The sequence below is a fragment of the Pteropus medius genome, unplaced genomic scaffold (genome assembly GCF_902729225.1).
Source record: "Pteropus medius unplaced genomic scaffold, Ma_sr-lr_union100, whole genome shotgun sequence".
NCBI lineage: Eukaryota > Metazoa > Chordata > Mammalia > Chiroptera > Pteropodidae > Pteropus > Pteropus medius.
The window spans coordinates 45,728,796-45,756,014 of NW_024349800.1; the positions used below are offsets into that span (position 1 = coordinate 45,728,796).

General features: G+C 37.8%; 1 protein-coding gene across 1 annotated transcript in view; it reads right to left on the reverse strand.

Annotated features, from left to right (window-relative positions):
• TTC27 (tetratricopeptide repeat domain 27) overlaps positions 1 to 22,549 on the reverse strand; it is a 137,285-nt gene extending 114,736 nt beyond the window's left edge. Inside the window, exons 1-5 of the mRNA XM_039887439.1 lie at positions 22,238 to 22,549; positions 20,911 to 21,088; positions 18,639 to 18,768; positions 13,161 to 13,301; positions 9,155 to 9,257 (exon numbers count right to left, since the gene is read on the reverse strand). Of these exons, the coding sequence (XP_039743373.1) occupies positions 9,155 to 9,257; positions 13,161 to 13,301; positions 18,639 to 18,768; positions 20,911 to 21,088; positions 22,238 to 22,328 (643 nt within the window). The 5' untranslated portion in view covers positions 22,329 to 22,549. The remainder of the gene's footprint in view (positions 1 to 9,154; positions 9,258 to 13,160; positions 13,302 to 18,638; positions 18,769 to 20,910; positions 21,089 to 22,237) is intronic.
• Between the last annotated feature and the right edge of the window lie 4,670 nt (positions 22,550 to 27,219).

A 27,219-nucleotide genomic window follows, 5' to 3' on the forward strand; every position in this document is an offset into this window, starting at 1 on the left:
AACATCATTAAAATGGCCATACTACCCAAAGCAGTCTACAGATTCAATGCAATCTCTATTAAAATACCAACGGCATTTTTCACAGAGATAGAACCAAATTTATATGGAGCCATAAAAGACCCCAAATAGCCACAGCAATCTTGAGAAAGAACAACAAAGTTGGAGGTATCACACTATCTGATATCAAATGATACTACAAGGCTACAGTAATCAAAACAGCATGGTACTGGCATAAAAACGGATACATTGATCAATGGAACAGAATAGAGAGCCAGAAATAAATCCACGCCTATACGCTCACTTAATATATGACAAAGGAGATAAGAATACACAATGGGGTAAAGACAATCACCTCAATAAATGGTGTTGGGAAAACTGGATACATGCAAAAAAAAAAAGAAGCTGGAACACCTTCTTACACTGTATATAAGAAAAGACTCAAAATGAATTAAAGACTTAAATGTAAGACCCGAAACCATAAAACTTCCACAAGAAAACATAGGCAGTAAACTCTCTGATATTACTAACAGGAATTTTTTTTTGGATATGTCTCCCTGGGCAAGGGAAACAAAAGAAAAAATAAACAAATGGGACTACATCAAACTGAAAAGTTTTTGTACAGCAAAGGAAACCATCAACAAAACGAAAAGACAATCGACTGGGAGAAGATATTCGCTAACGATACACCTGATAAGGGGTTAACATCCAAAATATATAAAGAACTTATACAACTCAACAACAAAAAAACAAACAATCTACTTTAAAAATGGGTAGAAAACCTGAATAGATACTTCTCCAAATAGGAAATACAGATGGCTAATAAACATACGAAAAGATGCTCAAGGTCGCTAATCATCAGAGAAATGCAAATTGAAACCACAATGAGGTATCACCTCACACCTGTCAGAATGGCTATCGTCAATAAATCAAAAAACAAGTGTTGACAAGGATGCAGAGAACCCTCAAACACTGTTGGTGGGATTGCAAATTGGTATAGCCGATATAGAAAACAGTATGAAGTTTCTCAAAAAATTAAAAATGAATATACCTTTTGACCCAGCAATTGCACTTCTGGGTATTTATCCAAAGAAAATCAAAACAATAATTCATAAAGATCTATGCACCCCAGTATTCATGGCAGCACACTGTACAATGGCCAAGATATGGTAGCAACCTAAATGCCCATCAACAGAAGATTAGATAAAGAAATTATGATTCATATATACAATGGAATATTACTCAGCCATTAAAAAAAATGAAATCCTACCATTTGCAATGACATAGATGGACCTAGAGTGATTATGCTGAGAGAAATAAGTCAGACAGAGAAAGATAAATACCATATGATTTCACTTATATGCGGAACCTAAGGACAAAAAGAACAAACTAATCAAAAACAGACTCACAAATATGGTGGACAATTTGGTGACGAAGTGAGGGGAGAGGGGTTGGGGGACTGGGAGAATGGGGTTAGGGGTTAAAGAAGTACAAATTAGCAGTTACTAGATGGTCACGGGGATGGGGAGCACGGCATAGTGAATGCAGTTAGCATAAATATGTTGGCTAGGTGGAGGGCCAGGAGAGGGAGGGAGCAATTGCAGGGGTCGTTTTATGAACTATATAGATGTCTAACTAATGTACTGTATACTTGAAACTAATTTTAAAAAATAAATAAATTTATTTTAAAAAATGATTATGTTGAGTAAAAGAAGCCAGGGGCAAAGCGGGGGGAAGGAGAATACAGACCACATGAATCTATTTTCATAAAATTCTAGCAAATGCAAACTAATGTATAGTGATAGATCAGTAGTTGCCTGAAGAGTCTATGGGAAAGATCAGGAAGGGAGAGAGGAGAGGAATGGACTCCCAAGGGGTACAAGGAAGGTTTGGGGGACAAAAGATATGTTCATTACCTTGACTGTGGTGATGCTTTCATGGGTATAAACATAAGTCCAAACTTTGCAAATTGTATACTAAGTATATCCAGTTTACTATATGTCAATTGTATCTTAAAAAGTTGCTTTTAATTTTTTCAAATTTCATAAAAAGAAAATTGATAACTCTAGAGTGAAGAAGACTGACAAATACCACCTCAATCAAGTGACCAGAGTTACTATCACCGGTAATGGGACAAATTGAAATTGTGTGCCATCAGATAGAATGTAATGGGAATAACACAGCAAGACTTCTGTGATGTTTCCAGATTGAAAGAAACCAAAGGGATATGACACTAAATGTAAAACCTGACATTAGACTGGACCATTTTGGACGTTTATGAGACAACTGGCAAATCTTGAATGGTAGTAATGAAATGGTAGTAGTGTATCAGTGTTAATTTCCTAACTTGGATGGCTGTATTGCAGTTGTATAGGAAAATGTCTTTATAGGAAAAACACACTAAAGTATTCAGGCATCACATCAGCAACTTATTTTTAAATGGTTTTGGGGAAAATTTTTTGTGCTATACTTGCAACTTTCTAGAAGTGTTTGTAAGTGGTTCAATTTTTTTAATCCCTAACTATTAACAATTAAAGAAAAATTAAGAACATATATTGACATTCCTGCATGAAGTATCTTTTAGAGTTATCAAATAGCCCTAGCTGATAAGGATAAATTCTTCTTTAAAAAAATAATGCTATGGGGAAAAAGTAGAAGAAATAACTGGATTATAAAATTCTTAGATAAGTGCTTAAGATTAACAGGAAGACTGCATTTTCTTAGCCAGATGCAACCTAGTGTCCTAAGTAAAATGCCAACCAAATGGAAATTCATAAAATCCTCAATAGCTTGGGTGGAGAGTATCTACTATAAGCCATAAAGACCAGAAAGGCACACAGCCTATCATGTCTAAATAGGAAGTGCTAACCAATTCCGACTCATTTCCCCTAAAAAAAATCCTCTTCTCTCTCCATACTTATCAAGCTTCATTTCCTACCGCTGCCTGCACTGCTTTTTCCACCCTTCTCCTGCCTCTCTCCCCTTCGCAACTATTTTCCTCTCTTCCATCCCATAAATTTTAATCAATATCCACTGAATTATTACATATGCTTAGAATTGTGCTGGATCGTACAGCAAGGTTTAAACCCTGCTCTCCCCTAAAAATGGGATTGGAGAGGGGATGGGTAGAGAAGAGGTAGGAAGAGAAGACACATAATTATTAGTCAATACACAGTTAATCTGATTTGAAACTGTGTGGTGTTGGTCATAAGAACCAAGGGGAGGAAATCCATAAGGATGGGATGCTTGAATAAACAGTCAGAAGGGCTACGCCTTGAAAGATGGGTAGAATTTGGCTACAACTTCACCTCAAAATTGTAAGGTTCACACACACAAAATAAAGGTCCACATGTGTCTTGCCGCTGTATGCCTAGCACCTATCACAGTTGGTGTTCAATAAATATCCTTGGAGTGAGTGGATATTTAACAACCTTTTGATGGCTATCACCAAAAAAAATGGAAATGCAATATCCTAGTGATCTAGCTCCTATCTACGCATTCAGCCTGACACACAATCCCTCGTATTCTGCTCCAGCCATTCCAAACTACTGCAATTCCCAAGCACACAAAGATGTTTCAAGTCTCTGTGCCTCTTTTTGTACATATTATAAACCCTTTCCAACTTCTCCTCCTAATAAATTCTTACTCATTCTTCCAAAGTCAGTTCAAGTATCAGCCATCTTGTGAAGCTTTCTCTGATCTCTCAAGTTTAAACTAAGCACATCTTTTCATTCATTCCTTCTTCTTTATGCTCTTTTTTCTACCTGTATTGTGGTCCCAATCCCACTGCATTCATTGACACCTAGCACAGTGACTGGAACACAGCAAGCACTCAAAAAAATATATATATATATATTTTTTTTTTAATATCAAATTTGGTAAGAAATAGAAAGGCAGAGATAAATCTAGGAAAAATTACAGATTTTTTCTATTCAAAAAAAATGGCATCATGAAATTGATATTTAGTAAAACCAATCCAGTACCGATATACAGGGAGAAAGGACAAAGGCCAAGAAAGCGCCCACAAGTGAGGTGCAACTCTTCAGACAGGATGTGATAATGAGAGCCTTAAGTAAGTAACTGGAGGGCTGGCCATGCAGAATGAAGGACAGACCTATCATGTCATTCTCTGTTGCTCAACAGCAGTGCTGCCCAATAAAACTTCCTGTGATGAGGTAAATATGCTATAGCTGCACTGTCCAAAATGGTAGCCGTTAGCTACATGCGGTTTCTGAGCACTTGAAACGTGGCTAGTGAAACTGAGGAACTTAAGTTTTAATTTCAATTATTTTATTTTATTTAAATAGTCACGTGTGGCTAGTGGCCACTATGTTGGACAGTAGCTCTACCTGGCAGTTGTGGCAGAATAGCAGATATTTTTAATTAATAAAAGGAAGCACTATGTAGCAATTATGGATCAATTAAGTCATCTTGGAAAGTGCTTAAGGAAAGAGGAGATAACTTTTTTGGACACAATCGTCCAAGAGATTCCAGCATTAGGATGAGTGGAAAGATGGCCTAAAAAGAATCATATCATTTTATACCTGAAAAAAATTCAAAATCATTATTACATAGAAGAGAAGCTTGGTTTGGAAGTTAGTTAAGTTGCCTGAGGTCAGGGAGTAAATGACAGAATAGGAACCGAATGCCAGCTCTTAAAACACTATGTTTTGTTAATTGTCTTGATTTTGATAATTTCACATATGTATGTATACATAAAATGTCATCAATTGTACACATTGAGTCTTGATGCAGGCTAATTATACTTCAAAAAAGCTATTTTTTAAAAAGTATACTGTACTCACTGCTATATCATTCTATGTCAACTCTTTGGTTCCATCTCATATAAGATTAATTATGAAGTTAAATTAGTTAATATATTTAAAGACTTAGGAGTAAGCACTATAGAAATGTTAACTGCATTATCATTATTAGATACTAGAATTCTGCCCTAGTGACCAGTTTGGAGAACTGTAATGGAAAGAATAGTTAGCGCAGATCATACTTCTGGCTCTTGGGCCATGTCTCTGAGTCTCAATTCTTGGTAAATGAGTTAGTTAGCCGGACAAGATAATCTCTAACGGGCCTTTCCAAACTAAAACTTCAGACGTGGACTAGGATAAGAATTGAAAAAATGGAAAAGAAGGATGCATATGAGCACTCTTAGGGAAAAACTGATAAAATTAAAGAACTGGCCAGATATGCAGAATGATGGAAAACAATGAATCATCTCTGAACACAAAGTTTTGAGCTTTGGATGACTCAAGGTTTAAATGAAAAGAGGAGCATGTTGACCCAACAAAAGTACATTTATTATTTTAACAAATCAGTAGGTACTCCACAGGAATGAATATTCATGACCTTCTGGATCAAAATGTCAACCAGTACATTTAAAACATATGGTAAAACCAAAATTTCTTCTCATGAGATTATGTTAATGTTATACTAAAATGAAATCCCTATGGATAACTATAATTAGATAATCATATTTAACATATTTAATATTCATTCTAAAGGACCAAATTATAAAAAATATATAGTGCATACATCAGTCACCAAGAGACTAATCTCGAACTCTTTTGATGTAGAAACAATCTAACCTCAGAATCACAGAGATGCCTGTAGATGTCAAAATGGAACGCTCAGTCAGAACATTTTAACCTGTTTGCTCTTATACAGTGACTTCTTCATGAGCTTATCTTCAAATAGCTAAAATGCAATATTATCTCTCATGTACTATCTGGAACATTTTCAGTATCAGGTACTATAATAAATGATTATGTGCCCTTAAGCATGGTTTCGTGAGTGTGACATCCAAAAGAGGCCTTAGGTTGTGCTGAGGAACACACTTTTCAAGATTCCCTTTCTCAGATGTGATCAGTCCAGCAAAGTTATGCTGACGTTCTGATGGGCTCTATGCCACTACATTGTACTGATGTAACATTCCTGGACAAAAAAATAAAGATCACAGTTGTTCATAAAATCCTTGCTATGTTTCACAGACTGACAAAAACAATCCTGCCAACTTTTTGATGATCCTTCAAGGGCAACATTTCAAATATAATATTCTCTCTGGACACAGAACAGTATTTCAGTTATAACTGACTGCTTGGTCAACATTTGGGTCAAATCCCAGAACAAAACATTTTTTTAAATAAAATTGTTTATGAAATGTTGCAGCTTAAGACTATCTGCAGACTTATCTAGACATAGCCAAAATGGACCAATTTATGACTAGATAAAATGAAAAATGTCGTTGATTAGCCTAGAACAGCAACATAAAAAATTCTTAGTTGCAAGGCAAAGCAAATGATATGCTAAAATACACTGCAGGAAGGAATTGAGACCACTTGGGGAATGAGTCACTTAGAGTCATATTTTCCAGATATCTTAGTTAACCCTTTCCTGTCTGGAAACTCAGTTTTCTCTCTTAGAATAAATTTTCTCTAAAACACACCATTATGGTTCCTAAGTACCTTTTTAAATAGCACATAAGGAAGGTATTTTTTTCTTTTCTTAATAAGTGTCATCACTATGAATAATAGTCACAGAAATGTAGCCATTAATGCAGATATAATTGGTGTAAAGAGAAGAAATGTGACTTTTCTATAGCAACTGCATCAAATTGGATTCCTTAAAAAAAGAACTCTGGTGATGCCTTGTTTTTTGTTCATTTACCAATTTTCCACAAAAGTATCATACAGCAGAGGAAATTGTGTAATATCATATGGAGATAATGTAATTATCTTTTCTCAAAATTAAATTTTGGATTAGTGGGCTAAATCCTGATGCCATCCTCCTCCAAATATTTCACTATCCTCTGGAAAAAAAATTACCTTTTTTCCTCATTACTATCAATGACATTCAGCTTATCCTTGGCTTTCAAAAGCTTTACCCAATTTCATGAACTAGAAGCTTATCCCCACTCTTCCTTCTGCTTTGCATTAAGTTTGTTTACAGAATATTATCTCAATTTCAAAAATATGCGATGGTATGAATGGGAGAAGACTCAGTGTACACATTTTTCATTTTACTAAAAACAGAAAGAAGATAAGACATGTCTGCTAAGTAGAACGTCAGGTCTTAATTTTCTCCAAGTCCCATTTCATATTTCATTTTGAAGAGAATTCTATACCTCGGCAATTCTATTATGAGATGATTCGAAGTCCCATGTGGCGTCTGGGTCAGATCAATTTTCTCATAACTTCTATAATTTTTTTTTGAAAAATTCTTGTATGGAAATTAGCTCAGATAAAATTCAATCAAAATGGAGGGCAAATAAAGGGAGTTCTACAACTTCTCTTCTAAAAACTGCATGTAAAACAGGCTCAATAAACATTAGCTATCACTATTCGACAAATACATACAAAATATTTACTATTTTATAGGTACTATGCTAAGTAAAAACAAGTTAAAAAAAAAAAAGCCCTCGAGGAGCTCATAAGCTAGAGAATTGCTTACAGTTTAAGTAAAAATATAGCTGGTTGAGTGGCTAAATTTGCTCATAAAAAAATCTCTGTAATCCAAAAGCATTAGACCAAAGACTTCTGCAGGCAAAAGGATAACCTGATTTTCAGTTGTCGCTTAAGAAAGATCACTGTATAAAAAAGTAAACTCCTTATATTTAAGAAAACAACTAATCTGCCATTGCATGTCAGGTTTAAATCCCGTGGCAGAATAAAACTTTTTTTAATATACAAAGTTGAAGCTCAGAATAAAAATTTTTTACATATGCAAGTTCGGTCTAAAATGCCCTTGCTTGTTCCACTGCCTTAAGTTACCTAAAATCCTGAACAAATATAAACTAAGTCCTAATATAAGCAATATAAGTGATTCAATTATTATCCTGACTGAATACTTCCCCTACTTTGTCTTTTGAATCAGGTACAGATGTATAGACGTTCATTTTATCTAAGATTAGCATATGCTCATGTATTTTTGTCCTACAACAAAATAAAAATTGAGAAATTAGTTTCAACCAATTGCCTCTCTTACTAGTATTTATTACTGCACAAATTAATATCCTCTTTGTGTACTCAGACCTACCTTGTTAGTAAACAGATGTACCCTTGAAGGAAACAAGACTTCAGAAAGATACAGGAGCTTCTAGCAATTACACAAGCACACACAAAAGAGTTATTTTATGCCCTCATTAATGTGCTACCTTCTTCAAGTACCGGTCACTGCTTCTCCACCCAGAGCGATGCTAACCAGCACTCTCCCCAACCCTTACTCATGCATATGCACACATATCCATATTCACTCCATACTCCCGTCACGTGAAAGGAGTGTGGGCTTTGGAATCAGATACACCCAAGGTCAAATCCCTTCTCTGTAATCTAGAAGCTCACTAATGAGGTCCAAGTTCACTTGTATTCAAATATTCCTTCACTATGAGAGAATCTGGTTTGGTTTTGTTTTGTTTGGCAACTTTCGCCAAGAATAATTGTTCCAAAAGTCCAGGAAAACCAAGTGTCAAAGAACCCAAGATTTTCTCTCTTTCCAAACACTTTCCTAGGGAACACAAGGGGCACCTGCAACAAAGGCAGTGGGGGTGTTTACACAGGCGTCTCGTTATAATTACTGGGTAACATTTTCATTTGTACTTAGGTGCTTTCCTATATGTACATTACATATTACAGTAAAAATAATAAAAGAAGATGTAAAAATGTCTCTCTATGATAGATGTATTTTCTACCAAATGTTTAAAAAAATGAAGCCTTCCTTCATGTATTCAATAGGATATAGGATAAATAATTTCCCCTTTTGCGTGTAATTTGGCACAATTTACTCCAGCTCAAGTTAGTTAAGGATTTTTTTTTTTAATAAAGGGAGTTTATACTTTTTCCAATAAGGCTTCTTAGATTAAAATACCTTTAAATAATTTGTAATAAAATCATGGTGACCTGCACAGAACAAATCACTCTTTCTAAGTAGGTAATATAAATGATAGTGATTGCCTTTTTTAAAAACACAAAGATAAAAAGAAATTTCATAATCAGACGTCCTAATAATTTGTGACAGTCTACTTCCAGAAAAAAAGAAACAACCTTAAATAGTCACTATTACCTGTCAAAGAATAAGCGAAAAAGGAATTTTTCAACCAAGAAATTAAAATGGAGGTACATGCCCACGTCAAACAAAATGTACTACTTACCTTGATTGATACAATCTTCAGCAAGAGCAAAAAGCTGTGGTGAGCGTTCTTCAAGCAGCTGTTGATGAATATTCACACATCTCAAAGTCCACCACGGCAAGCTCTAGAAAAAGAAGGCACCGTGTAAGCTGAAATAATAGGACCCTTTGGAAAAAATGTTTTACATTAATTGAAATTAAGTTTTAGAATTTTACATTTGTGAAATTGAACTTATTAGATAAGTTTATCCATCCACTGCTATTTCTTCAGTAATATCCAAAGCCACCTCTATGTCTTCCACAAGAATAACGCCTCTCCTATGTTCTTGCAAAACCTGTATTTTTAGCCCTTTGGGCTTCCCGATGCCATTTCGAACTTACTGTCTCCTCCTTTAAAATGTCTGCTGTAACCATCCAGCTCTGCTGTGGCACTGTCAGCACCGTAACTCACGTACCAACAGTTCTGGGGGCCTCCCGCGACTAGAGTAACACCTTCCCTTGTCTGCGCTTCCAGCATATTATTTGCACCGCCCTTTGCAAACACATTCCACTGTGTTCATGTCTATCATCCCTAGCTTTCGGTGTTGTCTGCTGTCTATACGAGATGAAACATCATGTCTTACTCATGTCTGCATCCTCCTCAAAGCAACATATTTTGCACAAAGTGCAATGTGAGAAATATCTTGGATTCATTTATTCCCCAAACCTGGAAGATCGCTTCCACACATTTGTGAAACCTCTTCCATGATGCCTTCTCCCACTCGTGTGGCACACACCAGTCTCTTACTTCTGAATTTCTACACTGTTCCTAGAAGTTAGCACTACATTGGATAGTTTTTGTTTTTCACCTGTGTATGTAACTGCCTAGTCCAGATATTTTTTGAGCGTAGAGACTGCATTTTATACATTGCCTTAAACTAATGCACAGGCTTAGAACACAGTCACTTTTTCTCCCTTCTCTGATGCTTGTTCTTACTTGATCAACACACCATTATTTAAAAAAAGAAAAGAAAAACAACAAGCCAATACAGAGGCAAACACAGTGAAGAGTGAACATCTCTCTTCCGCTACCTCAATGCCATCCTCCTTCCTCAAGAAAATCTGTGACAAAGGTTCATATTTTTCTAAATCTTCCTCTATGCATGTGCATGTGTGTACAAGTTATAAGTGTTAAATATTTTTGATAGACTCATTAAAGTATCAAGTATGATCATGCACTAAATCATCTAAATTAATTAAAACTATGTTACTTGGAATTGTATTGCATGAAGGTATGAGAAATTAATTTCCTTGTTTTTTAAAGCGATACCTACTAATAGGAGAGATCATGCTTAATTACCAAAAGTATTATTTTACTTGAACTTAACTTCTGCATTTAACTAAGGGATAAAACTGCCTGGTTCCCTTTTAAACTGCTACACAGCACAACTGTCCCAACAACGATACAATCACAAATGAATTCTGACTTTATAACAAAATCCTCTCTAATGCTGTTTCCTCAATCCATATAAGTAAAGGTAGGATTATCTAACAGAAAGAAGCTTCACATCATTTTTAATTTAATTCTCTGAAGTGTTACGTCATTCTTTTCCTATCAGTAAAGCTCATTAAGTCAGTCTACATAGCAATTATCTGTCCCTTATCTGCTGTCAGCAATAAGTGAGTCAGGTTTGGCAGCATATTCTTTCCTTTTCTAGACTTGGGAATTTAGATAGATCCAAAGAGACTGCCCTTTTAAGAAACCTATAACATAAGATTCCAAACTCTTATAAATCAGATCTATAAACTAATTCTTAACCCAAAATCTTTACATAGAAGGAAAGGTACAAAACAAAGTGTAGCCTATTTTCTACTAGAAAATGAAAGCACCTTTTTCTATTTGCCAAGAATTGCTTAATAGCAAATCTGAGGCATTGATATAAAAGGAAATTTTAAGCCTCATTTTAGATAGGTCTAGACCCCATATCCTAATTATAGGACTTATTACATAATGTTCTGATTGAGAAGTCACATTAGTCAATAACCTCCTAGAAGGCACGGAGCATGTGTACCCAATAGGCACCCAATAAATGCTTGCTGCCTTATTCCATTTTAGTAATAAAGAAACTGATATTCATAGAAATTAACTAGCATAAGGTCACATAGTTGTTAAGTGGCTGAGCCAGACAAACTGCTCTGATTTCAAAGCCAAGGTTCTTTTCATTCAACATTTACATATTACTAATACTAGATTACATACTTCACAGATGCGGGGTAGGGGCGGGGAATCATCCCATGAAAATAATATTATAATAAACAACTTGATACATTTCTTAGGGGCCAACTTATTCAAAATTAATTTAAAATATTAAAATTAACTTGGATAAGTGTTCTTCTTTATCATTTTATCTTCATTTATCAAAGAAGTCATTTTAACATTATCATTTACAGAATAATATATTCAAGACTAAAAAGGAAAAAAACATTAATGTTTCCATTGAAAGGCAAGATTTCAGCACAAAGTGATCTTTGCATAGTGATACACAACAAGCAGGTTTTCAGCTGAAGTCTAAAGTTGTTTAGCATCTACCAAGAATTTCAGATAGCCTGTCCCTCCAACCCTACCAAGTATGACTCCCACAACCAGCAGTTCACCAATTAACTTGTTCTCCTAAATTGTGGATAGTACATGTATCGTTATTCAAATGATGCTCAGCATATTTGCTGATGAAAGTTTCCCACAAACAAAACTTAAAATTCTACCATTCATTCTTAATGATCACTAGTCTCACTAGAAAGAAAATAATGCCATTTAGCAGCCTCAGGCCTTGGTGGTACTTTCTTTAGAGCCAAGTGCTAGTTAGTCTGTAGGACCATTTAACTCAGATCAACTTGAGGAAAGCTTTTTTATTCAAACCAATGTCACTAAAAAATCAAAGATAAGACCTTATATCTGCCAGGACATGTTGAAACTCATCTATTAAAAACTCTTCAAGGGCAACTGTGATTCCAAATAAATCCTGTCTCTCATGAGAGCTGCTGACAGAGACATCACTTGCCTTCTTGCCTCTTCTCTGTCTAAACTTAAATGCTTATGACAGTAAGCCCTCGCCCGGTACCAACCAAGACTACATTTGCCCATAGAAATATCGTGTTTCTTAAAATTTTCTAGCCCACACTTAGAAATTGGGAGATTCACATAAAATTTAGATTTACTTTTGGCAGTATAAGGTCATCCCGAAGCTGCAACAATCAGCTACAGCTTGCTTATTCATTAAAAAAAGAAGAATCATTAAAAAAAGAATACATTTTGTGACATGTGAAAAGCATATGAAATTAAAATTTCAGTGGCCATAAAAAAAGCTTTATTGGTACAACAGTTACACCCATTCCTTTGCTTTCACACCACAACGCAAGGCTGAATAGTGAGAGTTGGGTAGTTAGAACAGAGACTGCACAAAGCACAGCTGGCACCTCTATCTCACCTCCAAAGACTTTCTTTGTATCTCTCTTGTGGTTTTTGTCACCTCCTACTGCCTATTAGCTTTCTGTGAGTGTGACTGCTTCTTCTCACTAATTTATATGTGACCTACAGAAACCATGTAACACTCAACAAATGCTCTACTCAATCCAAGCCAAATAACTGAACAAGGTTGGGTGTAAATCAGGAAATAGTGATTAAGATCTACTGCAATAGTGACACCATTCTGACTAGTGCTCATTATCCTTTCCTGAAATTCATAAAAGACTACGAAGGATGTTTTTAAACCAATATTTAAGATTCAGAGAATGAACATTTACATACATGCACACATACATACACACATATATACAATCCTATTAAAAAGGCTCAACATAATCTCATTTTATACTAGATGAATATCATGAGGGGAGAAAGTTTTCAGTTATTTTCATCAGATTTTAAAATTAAATACCCAGAATACAACTTAGAGAACAGAGATATTGTCAACATCACACTAAAGTCTGATGGTAATCAGCACAAAAGTCACACCTGGGTATGAATCTTCATGCTCCTTCTCCTCCCTTACCTGAATAGCTGTCAGTTTATGCTTGACATTTGCTAGGATAATTCGTGCTAATAATAGCAGTATAGGCTTCAAGGTCAGGCTGTAGATTGATTCACCATCTTGAATGAGCATACTCAGTACAACTGCATCCAGTTCCTTGACCTGAAAAAAAAAAAGCTAAGATGATATAATTTAACAAAATATTAATTTTATGTCTCATTATAATACTTATTGTCCAGTTACTCCAGCTTTGAAACACAGCGACTGGCACTGGGTAGAATTGTAATGTTAGAGCAGCCCTCAGTAATCTATAAATCCAGCCTGCCCCGGCAGACAGCCGCCCATCTGCCTGTACCTGAGGAACAGGGGGCCCAAATGCTAATATTGAAGAGGGATCATGACTTTATAAATTTACTTACAATAAAATATCATCTCGATAAAAAGCATCCCTATGTTAAAGTACTTACATCAAACACTTTCACATATGCTTCACTAGCTAGAAAATGTCATCAAAAAGCATGTCTGCTCCATAATTACTATCAAGACAAACAACAACAAGGTCTTATATATCAAATGCTGGGGAGCCATACAAGCACAGAGCAGAGGGAATGGAAAGCTACAAAAATGGGATGCCTTTGAAAAATCCACTTCTCAACTGAACAGAGATTTTCTATGATGGACAAGGTACCTGTGTTTCTAAAATGTGAACTGCTTCATTTTGACAGCTGCCACAAAATAGACAGCAGGAATGCTTAACCATTAGGAATATGGACTCTAATCTCTCAGACACAGGATGGTGTCTTTTTCTGCTTCTTCTTAGCTCGTGGGCATAGATAAATTTTTTAACTGAAGCTTCCATTTCATCAATTATAAAATGAAATAATAGAACCTATACCTCATAGAGTTTTTATAAGGATTAAATTAAACTGAGAAGTGTAACAGTGGAATAAAGATTTAACACGCATGACCATCACCAAGCCGAGAGTAGAATTAAAAAAAAAAAAAATTCAATAATTAAGGAACTATTTTGAAGCGATTACAACTCCCTCAATTTTAGGTCCAAGAAAGTTAAGTGGAGCCCAAAATCACACAGAAGTTAGTGTCTGAACAGAGATTGCAAGCCAAAGTTTACTGACTCCTAAACCAATGTTCTTCCTACCACCCCACACTGCCTTCCCCAGAGCTCTCTATCCCTCCCTGCTCCTCAGCAAGGCCAGGGCTGTGCTATGCCTTAGGAAGGCCTACGATGGGGCCGGGCTCACTTCCAGCCTTCACTGACACCCGATATTATGCTGCCATGGGTAACTGAGATACGGACACTATAAGAGGTCTCTGTTTGGAGAACCTCATCATGAGCTCAGTGTTGGACACAGTGAGTCAGGTATCTGCTAAGGCCTCCAAACGGAGATGCCAAGTATACAAGTGAGTCCACTGACTTAAGAACTCGAGAGAAGAGCCTACCTAATGCGCCCAAACCAAACCTGCAGCCTCTCTGACGCATCTTGTCAGGTCGATGGCTATAACATTTCCCGAAGTCCACACCAAACTGGTGAAGTACAAGAAGACAGGACATGCCTTTAAGAAAAAGAACCCTTATTCTGATCACGTTGAGAAATATGTGTACCTGTTCTAGCACAAATCTAGATGATTATTTTTAAATGAAATCTCTAAAGGTAAATAACAAACAATTTAGTATGGTAAAAAATAAAAAATTATACAAAGAGATAGCCCATATTACACTACCTGAAAATTATTACTTCTGATAGTCAAAGCCAGGGCTTGGTGACTAAACCTCCTATTCTTCAACTCCAAGTTCTCTGGACATGGTGTTAACAAGGCAAATAATAAACAAATGAGTGACTAAGTGAAGAAACAAGTAAGTAAATTTTCTAGTGTTCCTTTACATCTTCATGAAAAAAAATTAAACGCTTTGCTATCTTTGCTTAAGTAAATCAGCCTCTGCCTACTCCTGTCATATAACACTGATATTCCAACTGAGTTCTAAATGTGCTTCCAGAGGTTTTGGAAATGATCCATTTTAAAAGAGGATTGTTTCTATTTTCGATAAAAACACACAAAGCAAAGGTTAAAACTCCCTGAAGAACAATTCCTCAGTCAAGAGAGCATATGACATATAAAAAACACATATTTAACAGCATAATAGTGAAAAAATTCAACATCTGGGAGCCTAAGATCAACTTCATACAAAACCAGATTACCAGGAGATCACCCTTTACGTGTGAGATGACCTACTGCTCAGACAGGGCCCTTCGGCGCTGTTCCCCTGGGGCTTTTTAGCACAGAGGTCAGAACACAGTGCTAACAATGTCGAGGCCGTAAGTTGGAAGCAGGGAAAATTTGGCTTTGGTGACTATCCTCCATGACCGCAAAGTATATTCACAAATATCTGTGCATCACAGGAACTAAGAAGGATGAATCGGCGCAGAAATGAAAACCAGAAAATACTCCCCAGTTTAAAATATAAAACTTCATCGCCATTTTCCAAATCCTCGGATTGCTGATATAGAGTATAAATTGTATAACCCTGACATTACCGAGGCAAGTGGAACATGCATATTACACCCTAGGGCACAGCAACTCTGCTCACACACATAACTACAGCAGAGCTTCGCCACTCAGTGCTGGGAAGGGTTTACAAGTGTGTTGAAATGATGATCCCCTCAGTCCCCGGGGGAGCCCCACGACAGCCTGGGGGCCAGTAAAACCAACCTCCTCCCTTTAGCACACTGCACCAAACAAATACTATCATTTTTTAAGTACTGTGCTTTGAAACTCTTGCAAATCATTTCCAGAAGATGCGTTCCTAATAGCATTGTACATAATATATTGCAAAACATGGAAACAACCCATATGGCCATCAAGAGTAGAACAGGTATATTAATTGTGGTGTATTTATAGGGCTGGAATACTATACAACAGTAAAAATGAATAATGGTATAATTTCAAAAATATACCACTGAGCAAAGCAAATCACAAAAGAATACACAGTTTGGGGTGGCTCCATAGTGTAGTGGTTAGCACATCTGCTTTACATGCAGAAGGTCCTGGGTTTGCACCCCAGGTGGAGCCACGGACCATACCCCAGGTGCACCAGGCCCCAGGTGCACACCGCGAGCGTGTGGGAGGAGAAGCCCCACCTTCAGAGATCCAGTTCTTATGGGGAACCGGCAACATCCATAGGTCAGGGGTAGAAGGGGATGAGGGAAGGGGGGTAGAATTAAAGAGGGGAGGAAAAAAAGAATACATAGTTTGTTTCACTTATTTAAAGTTAAAAAACTGGCAAAACTAAACCATATGTTGCCTAGGGACACGTACAGAGGTGCTAAAACTGTGGAGAAAAGCAATGGAATCATTCACGGGAGTGGTTCAAGGGAGGGGGCCCGGGGATGCTATCAGGAAGCACACATGTGGGACCTTCTAAGGCAGTATATTTCCCAGGCTTTTCCAAGTCAGAGCACATGTAGAGGATGATGTGATTTGTAGTGCGCGCCAGGTAAACAGAGAGGGCTGCTAAAGCAGAAGACACCAGTCTGAAGGCTCTCGCCAGCCCAGGCCCCGCACGGCCACCACAGGGGCAGCGGCACAACATCTGGGAGAGAGTGGTCAGGGCACTCTGTTCTACGAAGCTGAAAACATCTCTCTCTCAAGTGGGATGGTGGGAACAAAGGAATTTATTATTTGAACTGTACAAATTTTATGGGTTTTTTTTTAATGTCTGAGGCAGTTCCGTTAAAACTTAAAACCAAGGTCTCAAAGTGTCCTATAATGCAGCCTGACCCCATCGAGTCTGACCATTTATTGCTACTCCAACAGACTCAACGCAGCCCTTTCCCATAAACACCACACTCTTCTCCCCTCTAAATTCCTACTCCCATGACTGCACCCAGAATGCATTTCCTGCTCTTCACTACCCCTCCATTTCCTCATCACCCTGCAGGTCCTGGCTCAAGGTCCACTCCCAACTAAAAGGTTCACTTTCCTCAGATGTCTTCCTTAATTTCAATATTTTCAATACTTCTTATAGTCTGGATCTCTCATGGAACCCATTTCTGTACTACTTTCAACTGTTACCTGACTTTACAGGTGCTTCTAAATTAGTATAGCAGAAGGACTACTGGATTTCGACCCAGAAATATGGATTCCAATGTTCCAGCTATAAGACCTGTGACAAGTTTCTTTCATCACTTTGAGCTTCAGCCTCTCATCTAGGGAATCCCTCAAATTAACATAACACATGTGGATTAATATATTATAACAAATTAATATAACACATGTATCACTTGAACCACTCATCGGTGCTCAGTAAATATTATAACTTTGACTGGTTGGTGGATTTCTAAGCTACACTATAGGGGCATAGAAGCCAGAAACCGTTTCATACATAATAGGAGAGGGAATGAGATGTTCCGTATAAGTAAATTTCTACATGAATGAAGCGTATCTCTTTAAGTGCCATAATCTTTGGGATTTTATTTTAATCATTTTGGATAAAAATCTTTGTGAAGTGTAGATTAAATTTCCTTCTTAGACATAAAATACAGAAGATCTTTTAACCCGATTTAGGGTCAGCATTATGAACTTTATTCTATTGCAATATAATAAAGTGATTCACTAAACTGATAAACACAGAGCTAATTATTGTGGTTTTCAGATTACAGCTGCTTTGTAACCCTCTTTCCATGCTAACATCAAATTATTAGCACTTATCTGTAAGAACTCCATTCCCCTTTCATTTGCTATTTCTAGTTCTAGGAAACCAGGTAACAGAAAAACAGGCACCTTTTGCTGTATAAACTTTGGGTGGTAAGGGGCCCTTTTTCCAAGCTGAGTGATTAATAGTTATGCTCAAGATCTCTGAGGTGGCTGGATGAATCAAAGTTACCATACTTCTTTTTCAGAGAATGTCACAGTCACCAAGCCCTATGTATATGTGCTCAAAAACTCCTAAGGAATTCAAACTGCAAGCTCTACTAATGACCCACTAATGCAAGTCAATAATATTATTTTCATATACTCATAATAATTGTTATCACCATGGAGACTTCTGTGCCAGGCACTTTAAAAAAGCATTTGTAATATAAAGGAAATCACCCCTGGGAACTATTCTTAAGTAAAGTTGCAAAACTTGCAACAAAATTAAACAGATCTCCAGGTTTGCCATTTTGCCAGAAAAGACCATTATATAACTGTGGTAATATATGCGACTGAATGACTGGTGCGGCTGTGTACTTCAGAAAAAAAGAGCAGCCCACCGAGCTCCATAAAATGGAGATGTCTGAAGGTGCATTTGAGATTGGCAAGGAAACTTCTAGAAATGTTTGAAAATCTGATCAAGGAACAAGCATTCTTAGTAGATGTTCTACAAGCTATAAATTCATGTTTCTTTCTTCCCAACTATGAACTTCAGTTTATAAAGACCAGTTCCTGAAGAATAAATAACACAGTAATGACTATATATGACATTTCCAAGAAGCGTACCTCACTGAATTGCTGGAGCAAAACAGATGGCAAAAAATCCTGAGGGTGTAAATCAACACCAGGCCCCGTCCAGTTACTCTGAACAAAAAGCTGCAAACTGCTCACGCCAATTAGGAATATCAGCTGTTGTCTGCATATAAGAATAGTTAAAGAAATAAATATGAATCACTATCACTGTATAACCACATATTATGTCAATTCAGTTATTAAGAAAAATGTAAGATACCAATCACCATTTCTTGAGATTATCCAAAAGTATTACAAAAAAATTTTTCTGAAACTTAAACAATTTAGGTCTGCAATATCCAATATTATAATCATGAGCCATATATGGCTCTTTTAAATCTAAGTTAATTAAAATTAAACAAAATTTCACATTCAATACCTCAGTCACACTATCCATATATCAAGTGTCAAGAGCCGAATGTGACTCGTGACTGCCGAACTGGACGATACAGATATAGAACATTTCCATCAACACAGAAAGTTCTCTTAAACAGTGCTAGTTCTGATTCTGATCAGACACTTGTAATTTCTCTTGCATTCTATTTAACAGCTCTGACATTGCCAAAGATGTACGTTAAACTGATTTTATACAAAAGGAAACTGACAACAAAAAGTTGTTTTAAAACAATATTTTACTAATCCTGTATTACCAAGTGCTAGAACAAAAGATTCCTAGAAATTTCACTTGAATCTATTTTTTTTTCAATCCTGCTTTGGCTTAAGACAGGGAGTAGGTAAACTTTTTCTGTAAAGGGACAAATATTAAATATTTTAGGCTTTGCAGGTCACACATATTTCTATATTCCCAAAATGTAAACAGCATTCTTAGCCACTTTGTCCCACCAGCTGTAATTTTCTAACTCTTGGATTAAGAAAAATAGGTGGGGATTCAACTCTAACACATAACAGCCAAAGAATCTTGAAGTTTCATGCCGAACAGAAAGTAAAACTGAACCTAAGACAGTAAAGATGTAATTTTTCTCTATATCTCCTAGACCCTGCCTCAAAAAAAAAGATTCTTTAAGGAAGAAAAAAAAAAATCAAACCTACGAGCCTATGATAACCAGAACATAAAGCTCTGGACGTAGCACAACTGAGAGCAGAGCAAAGAATAGGCTTCACTAAAAAGAATAGGTGACAAAGAGCCTGTTTGTAGTTAGAAGTTAGGAAAGTTAGGAAAAACAGGTATGTAGCAAGATCTTAAAAGCTTTAATATAACTACCACAACTAAAAATCAAAATCCTTAAGGTAACTCGCAAATACAATTTCACTTGCAAATTCCTCAAAATGAAACAACTGTGTGACAAGCTGGAATTCTGCTCTGCCAGTGAATAATGCATTTGTGTGTTTGTGTGTTTTAAAATGTACTACAAAGCTAGTTGTTATGATCACACACACTTCAGACAGCAAAATAAGAATCAGGAATGACACTGCAGGAATGTAAACTACAAGTAAACCAGAAAAATGAAAAGGAATATTATTTTTTAAAATAAAGTGTCTATAGTAACATTCTTTTGTGAACTCCTTATGGATACGAATTGTCTTATTTCTCTTCACAACCTCAACACCTAGTTTAGTTGTTAAAGAACTAAATGAAGACATTCCCTAGAAATAATGGCAAACAAAATTGCACGCATTTTAAAGATAATGAAAAGTTAACATGGATGCTACAGACAGAGGAAAGAAAGAAGTATATTTACAAATTTGCAACAAAAATATATATAAACCACTAAAAGACACAGTTACACTGCTGAGTAACTATTTTACTTAATCCTATAAAATTACATAAACTTTAATAAAAGAAGGTAAACCAAAGGTTCCATAATAAAACATTACGTCCTCTGATCACTAGAGAGAAAACAATCTAAGTCATAATAAAAGCAGTTACAAGTATTACTCAGCTATCTAGAAATAGCAGATGGAGAGTATATGCTTTCCAGTTAAAAGGAAGTAAGGTCTAAAGTCTTGCCTATCACTAAAAACTATCAGATCTAAGCATTTGGAAACTCAGTGGGTTAGCAGTTACCATCAAATTATATGCCAGTTTCATATGTGAAACTCTGATATCCTACATCACCTTACTTTATCATTCTCATGGGCCTCTGGACAGAAGTTCTTATATAGATTATTTGGTACATTGTAAGTCCTGACTAAATGTAATGACAGGTTTTTCAACAACTGTTCAAATTAGTGCCTTACACTGTCAAGGAACTGTTAAATGTAGTCAGAGTCTGTCTCTCTGTGAAAACTTCAAATAAAATTCTACCTTTCGGTTTTGTCCAAATTTGTTGAGTAATCCAGGAATGTTAATATCTGCTTCTCTAGGTAGCTGTCGATCTTTTCTTCGGTCATCGTCGTTGAATTAAAAATATTTTGAGTCAATGAATTTAAGAATATGGCCTCATAGTTCCCTTCTAACAGCAATTGTAGGAAAGATCCGCTCTCTGTAATATAAAAAATTAGTCCAATAATCCAAAAGAACAATTTTTTATACTATAAAGGATAACACTATTAGATAAATCTACAATTTAGTATTTTTTAAAAAGTATATACTTATAATGCTTGCTATACATTAACCACAAAGCACTGAACAAATTACCATCATTCTACAAACATCACTTCTAGAATCAGCAGCTCATGATACAGTAAGCAATAAGATAGAATTTAGACCCAGGAATAATATTCCTCACTAGTAAGTATTCTCACCCTTCTGCTGGGAATTCAAGAAGACTCCTACTGACAACAGACAAGTTTCCCTAGTCAAGGTTCTAAGACCTTTCACAGTTTGGCTCCTCCTACCTCCACTATACTCCCTGATGAAAGGCTGGTTCACTCATTGTTCCCCTAATATCCCATACGCATTCTTACCTCCACACTTTTACACTTGTGATTTTTCATGCTGAGCTCTTCTGCACTTGTCAATCTTACCCTTCATTCAAAAATCAGCTCAAATCTGACTTTTTCCATGAAACTTTTTCAGACCGCCAGAGTTCAGAAACTACCTCTCCTACAGCAGCTATTGTACACGTACACGCACACTCGCGCGCACACACAGCACTTGTATCCTGTCCTAAATTGTTATTTCTCTTCTGGGTCCAGCCTAAATCCCACAATCAGATATGCTTATATCCCACTAATAACTGTGCTTTAACTCTGTCTCCGTTAAATGTAAATTGCTCGCAAGAATTACATCTTTGCTGCCTCAGTTCAGTCCTGCTGCTCACCAGCTGTATGACCTCAAATATACTACTTAGCTAATCAATGTCTTCATCTGTAAAATGGGATTAAAAGCTGCATCTACCTTACATGTCCATTACAAGAATTAAACGACCATGTAAATGTTAAGAGCTTAGAAAAGTAACTGATATCGCCAGTTGTTATTACTGAACCTGGGCGGTGAGAAGTTTGGGGTAAAGTCAGTCAGGAAGCCTGAGGACCACGCCCACAATGTCAAGGATGCAACAACCCAAAGCCTTAAGAAATCGCCAATACTTCGGCAGGAAAAACATTAAACGAGGAGGGATGAGAACCCAGCTGCCGCCACTCCTTCTTCTCACAGTCTGGCCTAAGTCCCTGGCAGGTGCGCCTCTCACCTGAGCCGGCGACTCCGTCCTGCTTCCATTGCTGCCGCTCAGCCTCAGTGGGGAAGCCCCTCAAAATTGCCAGCTCCGGGGTCCACATCATCCCGAACCCTCAGCCAAAACAGGTTCCCAAAAGGGTCACACCAGAGTCAGCAAAAGAAAGTGAAAGGAGGAGGGTCCAAAGACGCCAAAGTCTAGTGGCAACAGTTGCTGTGAATACACCCACGACCGTAGAAACCCATGTGCGGATATCGGACCAAGGAGGCCGCCATGACAGCAGCGCTGAGTACCCTGGGAAAAACACACACTGCACTAGCTTCCGCTTAGGAAAGCAACCCGAGGCCTTGGTACTGAGCATGCCCAGTGGAGATGTCCAGCCCCGAGCGGAGGAATGGGGTTGGAGTGCGGCCAATCTCAGTTCCGCCACAAGGTGGCGCTGCAGCGAGCTGTAGAAAAATTGTGTACTGCCCACCGAGGACCCGGCTTAGACAGCTGCTTATCGCAGCGGTCTTGCCCAACTGCAGTTCCTTTGGAATATCTACCGCTTTGACTCCTAAACCTTTTCGGGTCACAACCCTCGTGACTACCTGATGAAAGCCGTAGTCCTTCCGGCAGAATGCACGTGGGCCCTTACTACCAACATTTGGGTACCATTTCAGGAAGTTAGAGACCTTCTTCAGTGGAATCCGTGAGCCCCAGGTTAAGAAGAACCCCGGCAGCAGAGAATACGTCTTTATTCTTTAAATAAAATCAAGTGTAAGTAAAGTATCTGGTTTTGCCACTGCCACTGCATAAATCATGACCAAGTGGGACATCTGGCCTGGCCGCTGGTGCAGAGAAATTTTTGGAGGATAGACGGCTGCAGAAACCTGCCACGTTGCGTGCGTGAGCACGGGGCTGGCGCCTTATTCGCAAGTCCTTGAATCTTCATAGCAGCGCTCCTGGGTAGCAGGGCAGGACTCTGCCTCCATGGGCCAGTGAATATGGAGAAAGCTTCAGGGTAACACTTTACCACCCAGGATTCTTGGAGAAATTAGAGCAATAGATCTCTGAAAGTGCTTAGCCCAGGACCCGGCTCCAAGGAGGAAGCTAAACAATTCTTAATTCACTTTCTTCCTAAGTGTTCAGAGCCACTCCAAACTATGGAGGGAAGAGATGCTCACCTCAGCGGCTGCCAGCAGAAGCGAAAGCAAGCCAGACTTGAGCTGTGAGTGAAAAGCAGAGGCCCTAGAATGTCTTCTCATTGAGACGTAATTAAAAGCTATTTGTACAGGGAATGATATTTGATCGATGTGCCCATTTGTTTTTTTTAGCAAAAAATTCGCACTGTGGAAACTATTTGACAGCTATTAAAGATCAGCAGTTGTAGAAACGCACTGAACACTCACCGCTACACCAAGTTCCTCAATCACAGGTTGAGCCCCACTGACCCATCCAGTGAACTTGGTGCTTTCCTTATAATTCAAATTTTGTTTGTTTTAAATGTGGTATGCTATCAATGAGAGTGATTAAGTCCATTAATTTCCCTTCAGGCAAAATTAACTTCAGGAATAAAAAAGGGGAGAGAAAAATATGCTCTTGATTGAAAAAAAAAAAATTACCAAGTGAAAACTGAGCTAGTGAGTGGGAAATGGCCACGTTAAGATCAGTGTAGAGTGCCTTGGCTGGGTTGTCTATTGGGAATACTAATGCCAAATGAAATAAGCCAGAATAAAAGGAGAACATACTGGATGATTCCATTTATATAAATCTAGAAAATACAAACTAATCTATAATGACAGAAAGCAGATCAGTGGGTGCTTGGGGGTGAGAAGATGGGGAGGAAAGCAGGGAGGGATTACAGAGAGGAAGAAGGACACTGGAGAGTGATGGATATGTTTACTATCTTATTGTGCTGGTGGTTTCATGGGAAAATACATGTGAAAAAAACCATCAAACTGTACAGTTAAAATAAGTACATTTTATTCTATGTTAATTATACCTCAATGACACTGGATTTTTTGGGGAGGTGAGGGGGGAAACTTTGTTGTATAAGGCTTAAAATCTGATCTCCCAAGACTAGCGTTCTCCAAAAGCCTTCTCCTGACATAGAATTTTTTCTTCTCATCCACTGCTGGTCCTCTGACCTTTTCAAATGCTGTCACTCACAACAATACCCCCACAACCACCACTAACCTTCACAGAGTTAGTTAGCCCTTTGTCCTATAGCAAACAAATGAACATGGATTGAGGCATAAAGATAAACCAGGAATGGCACTGAACAGTTAAATATCTCATGTAACTCATGATAATTCTGATTATTAAGCCAAATTTTCAGGTAAGTAAACTGAGAAATAAATACCTTACCCAAGATTACGCTAGAATTTGAAACTAGCCTGTCCCCTGAAGCTCCGTGCTCTACTTCTGGGGAGCAAAGATGGATGAGAAGTATGTGACTGGTATGTAGGACAGGACAAGTAGGCAAATAAGTTAAATAACCCCCCTACTGAACATGCTGGAAACAGCTCTGGAGCCAGGATAGGTGCAAATGCTGGAAATTCCTAAAAGCAAGGACTGGAGAAACAGAGAAAAGAAAGGATGCATTTGGTTGAAGTAGGAATGAATGTTAATAGAAGGCAAGTCAATCTGGGGACAGAACAAGATAGCTGCTCTCCTCAACGAAAAGCAACTAGACCCTATTGATTTTCCCCCTAGGTTTTACTTTGTCCTTGGGGCTCTTGGAATTTGACTAATCATTAGCAAGCTTCCCTGAAGGGTGTTGGTGCTTCTCCCACAAAGCAAAACAATTCCCTTCTCTTTGGTAGGTCTTAATTCAGCTGAAAAAGGATAAGGCTTTCCACAAGACTTCACTAGATGCAATGTGGGTACAAAGGAGACAAAAACAGATACAGGAACAATGCCAGTCAGGCTCACAGTCTAGGCTTGATCCAACCTGCTCTACTTCGGGCAGTGCCATCCTTCCCTCGACTCTAGGACTCTCTTCTGGATGTTTTAGAACCTGCCCCGGGTACTGTTCACATATCACATATCACGTATCACAAACACAAAATAAATCACAGACTACTAGGGGTTCTTGTCACTCAAGATCTAAGGATACAGGGTGACCTTGAGCAGTTGCTCTCTTGATTTACAGCATTCAGACTTCAGAGAAAAGGCATCTCCACATCTTATCTATGCCCTTGAAACCAAAAGCTCCTGAGTCAAAACACTGTAAAGGTTTGTGGGTTGTGTGCCGGCAATGCAGGAAACAGGCACTGATGAATTAAAATACAGGGAGATTTGAGTTGCAGAAGTTGCCTCTTAGCGTGAATGCAACAGAGGTATACACCATTTGGCCATCTGACCTATGTCTTCTATAAGATCATTAGACCTTTTGTTTAGGAGGTATATTATTTGATAAATATTTGTGCCATACCCTAGCTTGTATTAGTTGTCTATTTCTGTGTAACAAATCACCATGAAACATAGCAGTTTCAAACAATAAACACTGATTATTTCATAACCTGAGGCCCAGGAATCTGGATGCAGCTTGGTTGTGTGCCTCAGGCTCAAGGGCTCTCACAGAGGCGATGACGTACAAGGTTCAACTAGGAGAGGACCTCCCTGCAAGCTTATCATGCAGCAGGCCTTAGGTTCCCACTGACCGTTCCCTTCCACATGGCCTCTCTGTTGGGAAGGTCACATGGCAGAGGGCTTCTCTCAGAGGGAGACTCAATGCAAAGACTGCAAGCTTTGTGTAGCCTGATCTGTAAGTGCAGTCCATGTGTGAGGGGAGGGTGGCCGGTGTCGCCGGGCTCACCTTAGAGCTGCCAACCACACTGCTCATTGTCCTTTGCTTTGCTTTTCCTGTTTGTCTATATGCACGTTTTTGTTTTGTCTGGAATTGTCTTTTTCTGTAGAATGTATGAGAGTGTTCCATAGGAAATGTATGGAAACACAGGCCCTTAAGTCCCCAAACCAATCCAATCCAGCCATGAGGTTAGATTGATAACCGATTTGTGTAAAAACAATTAGTCACTTTGCCTTGGTCCTCTGTAAAACCTTCATGAGGGCACTCCCTGCCTTGTCAATTTATGAAAGATCGTTTTGTTTAATCTGAATTCTAGGCTCAATGATTGTTGGGGTCATTGGTCATACAGTCCATCACTATCTGTCTTCCACTCAGTTGGGGAATTTGAGATACTGTTACGAAGCATATACTGTTAACCAATCGTACTGGCCTCCTTCTTTGATGTTACAGCTTTATCTACATCAACTTCTACCCTTCTACCTTTTATATAAAGACACGCCATAATCCTAACTCTTGAACTTTCCTTGGTCAATGGAAAAATTAAACAAAGAAAGAAACGTTAAAAAAAAACTTAGAATAGTGGACATCATGGGAAGCTTTTGAAATGTCAGGGAAAAAATGTTTCAGAGACATTCTAAAAGAGATTAGGATACAAAACACGCAAAATACAACTCAGCTTCAAATGGAAAAGTGAGGCCTCAAAAAAAACTGTCATTAAGGTAGTCACAAAGACTTTGTAACTTTCTGAATCCCATCCTCGAGTTCCTCTTGTTTTAGCTTTATCTGAGTTTCCAACTGAGCTCTTTTCACACACACATGCATACACTCTAGTAGATCATCCAGTTCTGTAAATGGCAGGGATAATAAATGAAGAGTTGAAAAATACAGGCATCGATGCTGACAAACTACAAAGCCTGTGAAACTCAAGGTTCAGGGCCCTTTCCAAAGCTCTGGGAAGCATCCTGACAATGTAGTCTCCTGAACATAAGGTTCTGTAAAATTTGCAAAAGAAACAGTTAGTGGATTAATGATTGCTTAGAGCTGGTGGAGGGACAAGGGGAGAGGGGAGTGATAGCTAAAACTTGGGATTTCATCTTGAGGTGATGAAAATGTTCTAAAATCGACTGTGGTGATGGTTACACATATCTGTGAATAAATAAAAAAAACATTGAATTGTACATTTCAAATGGGACAATTGTATGGT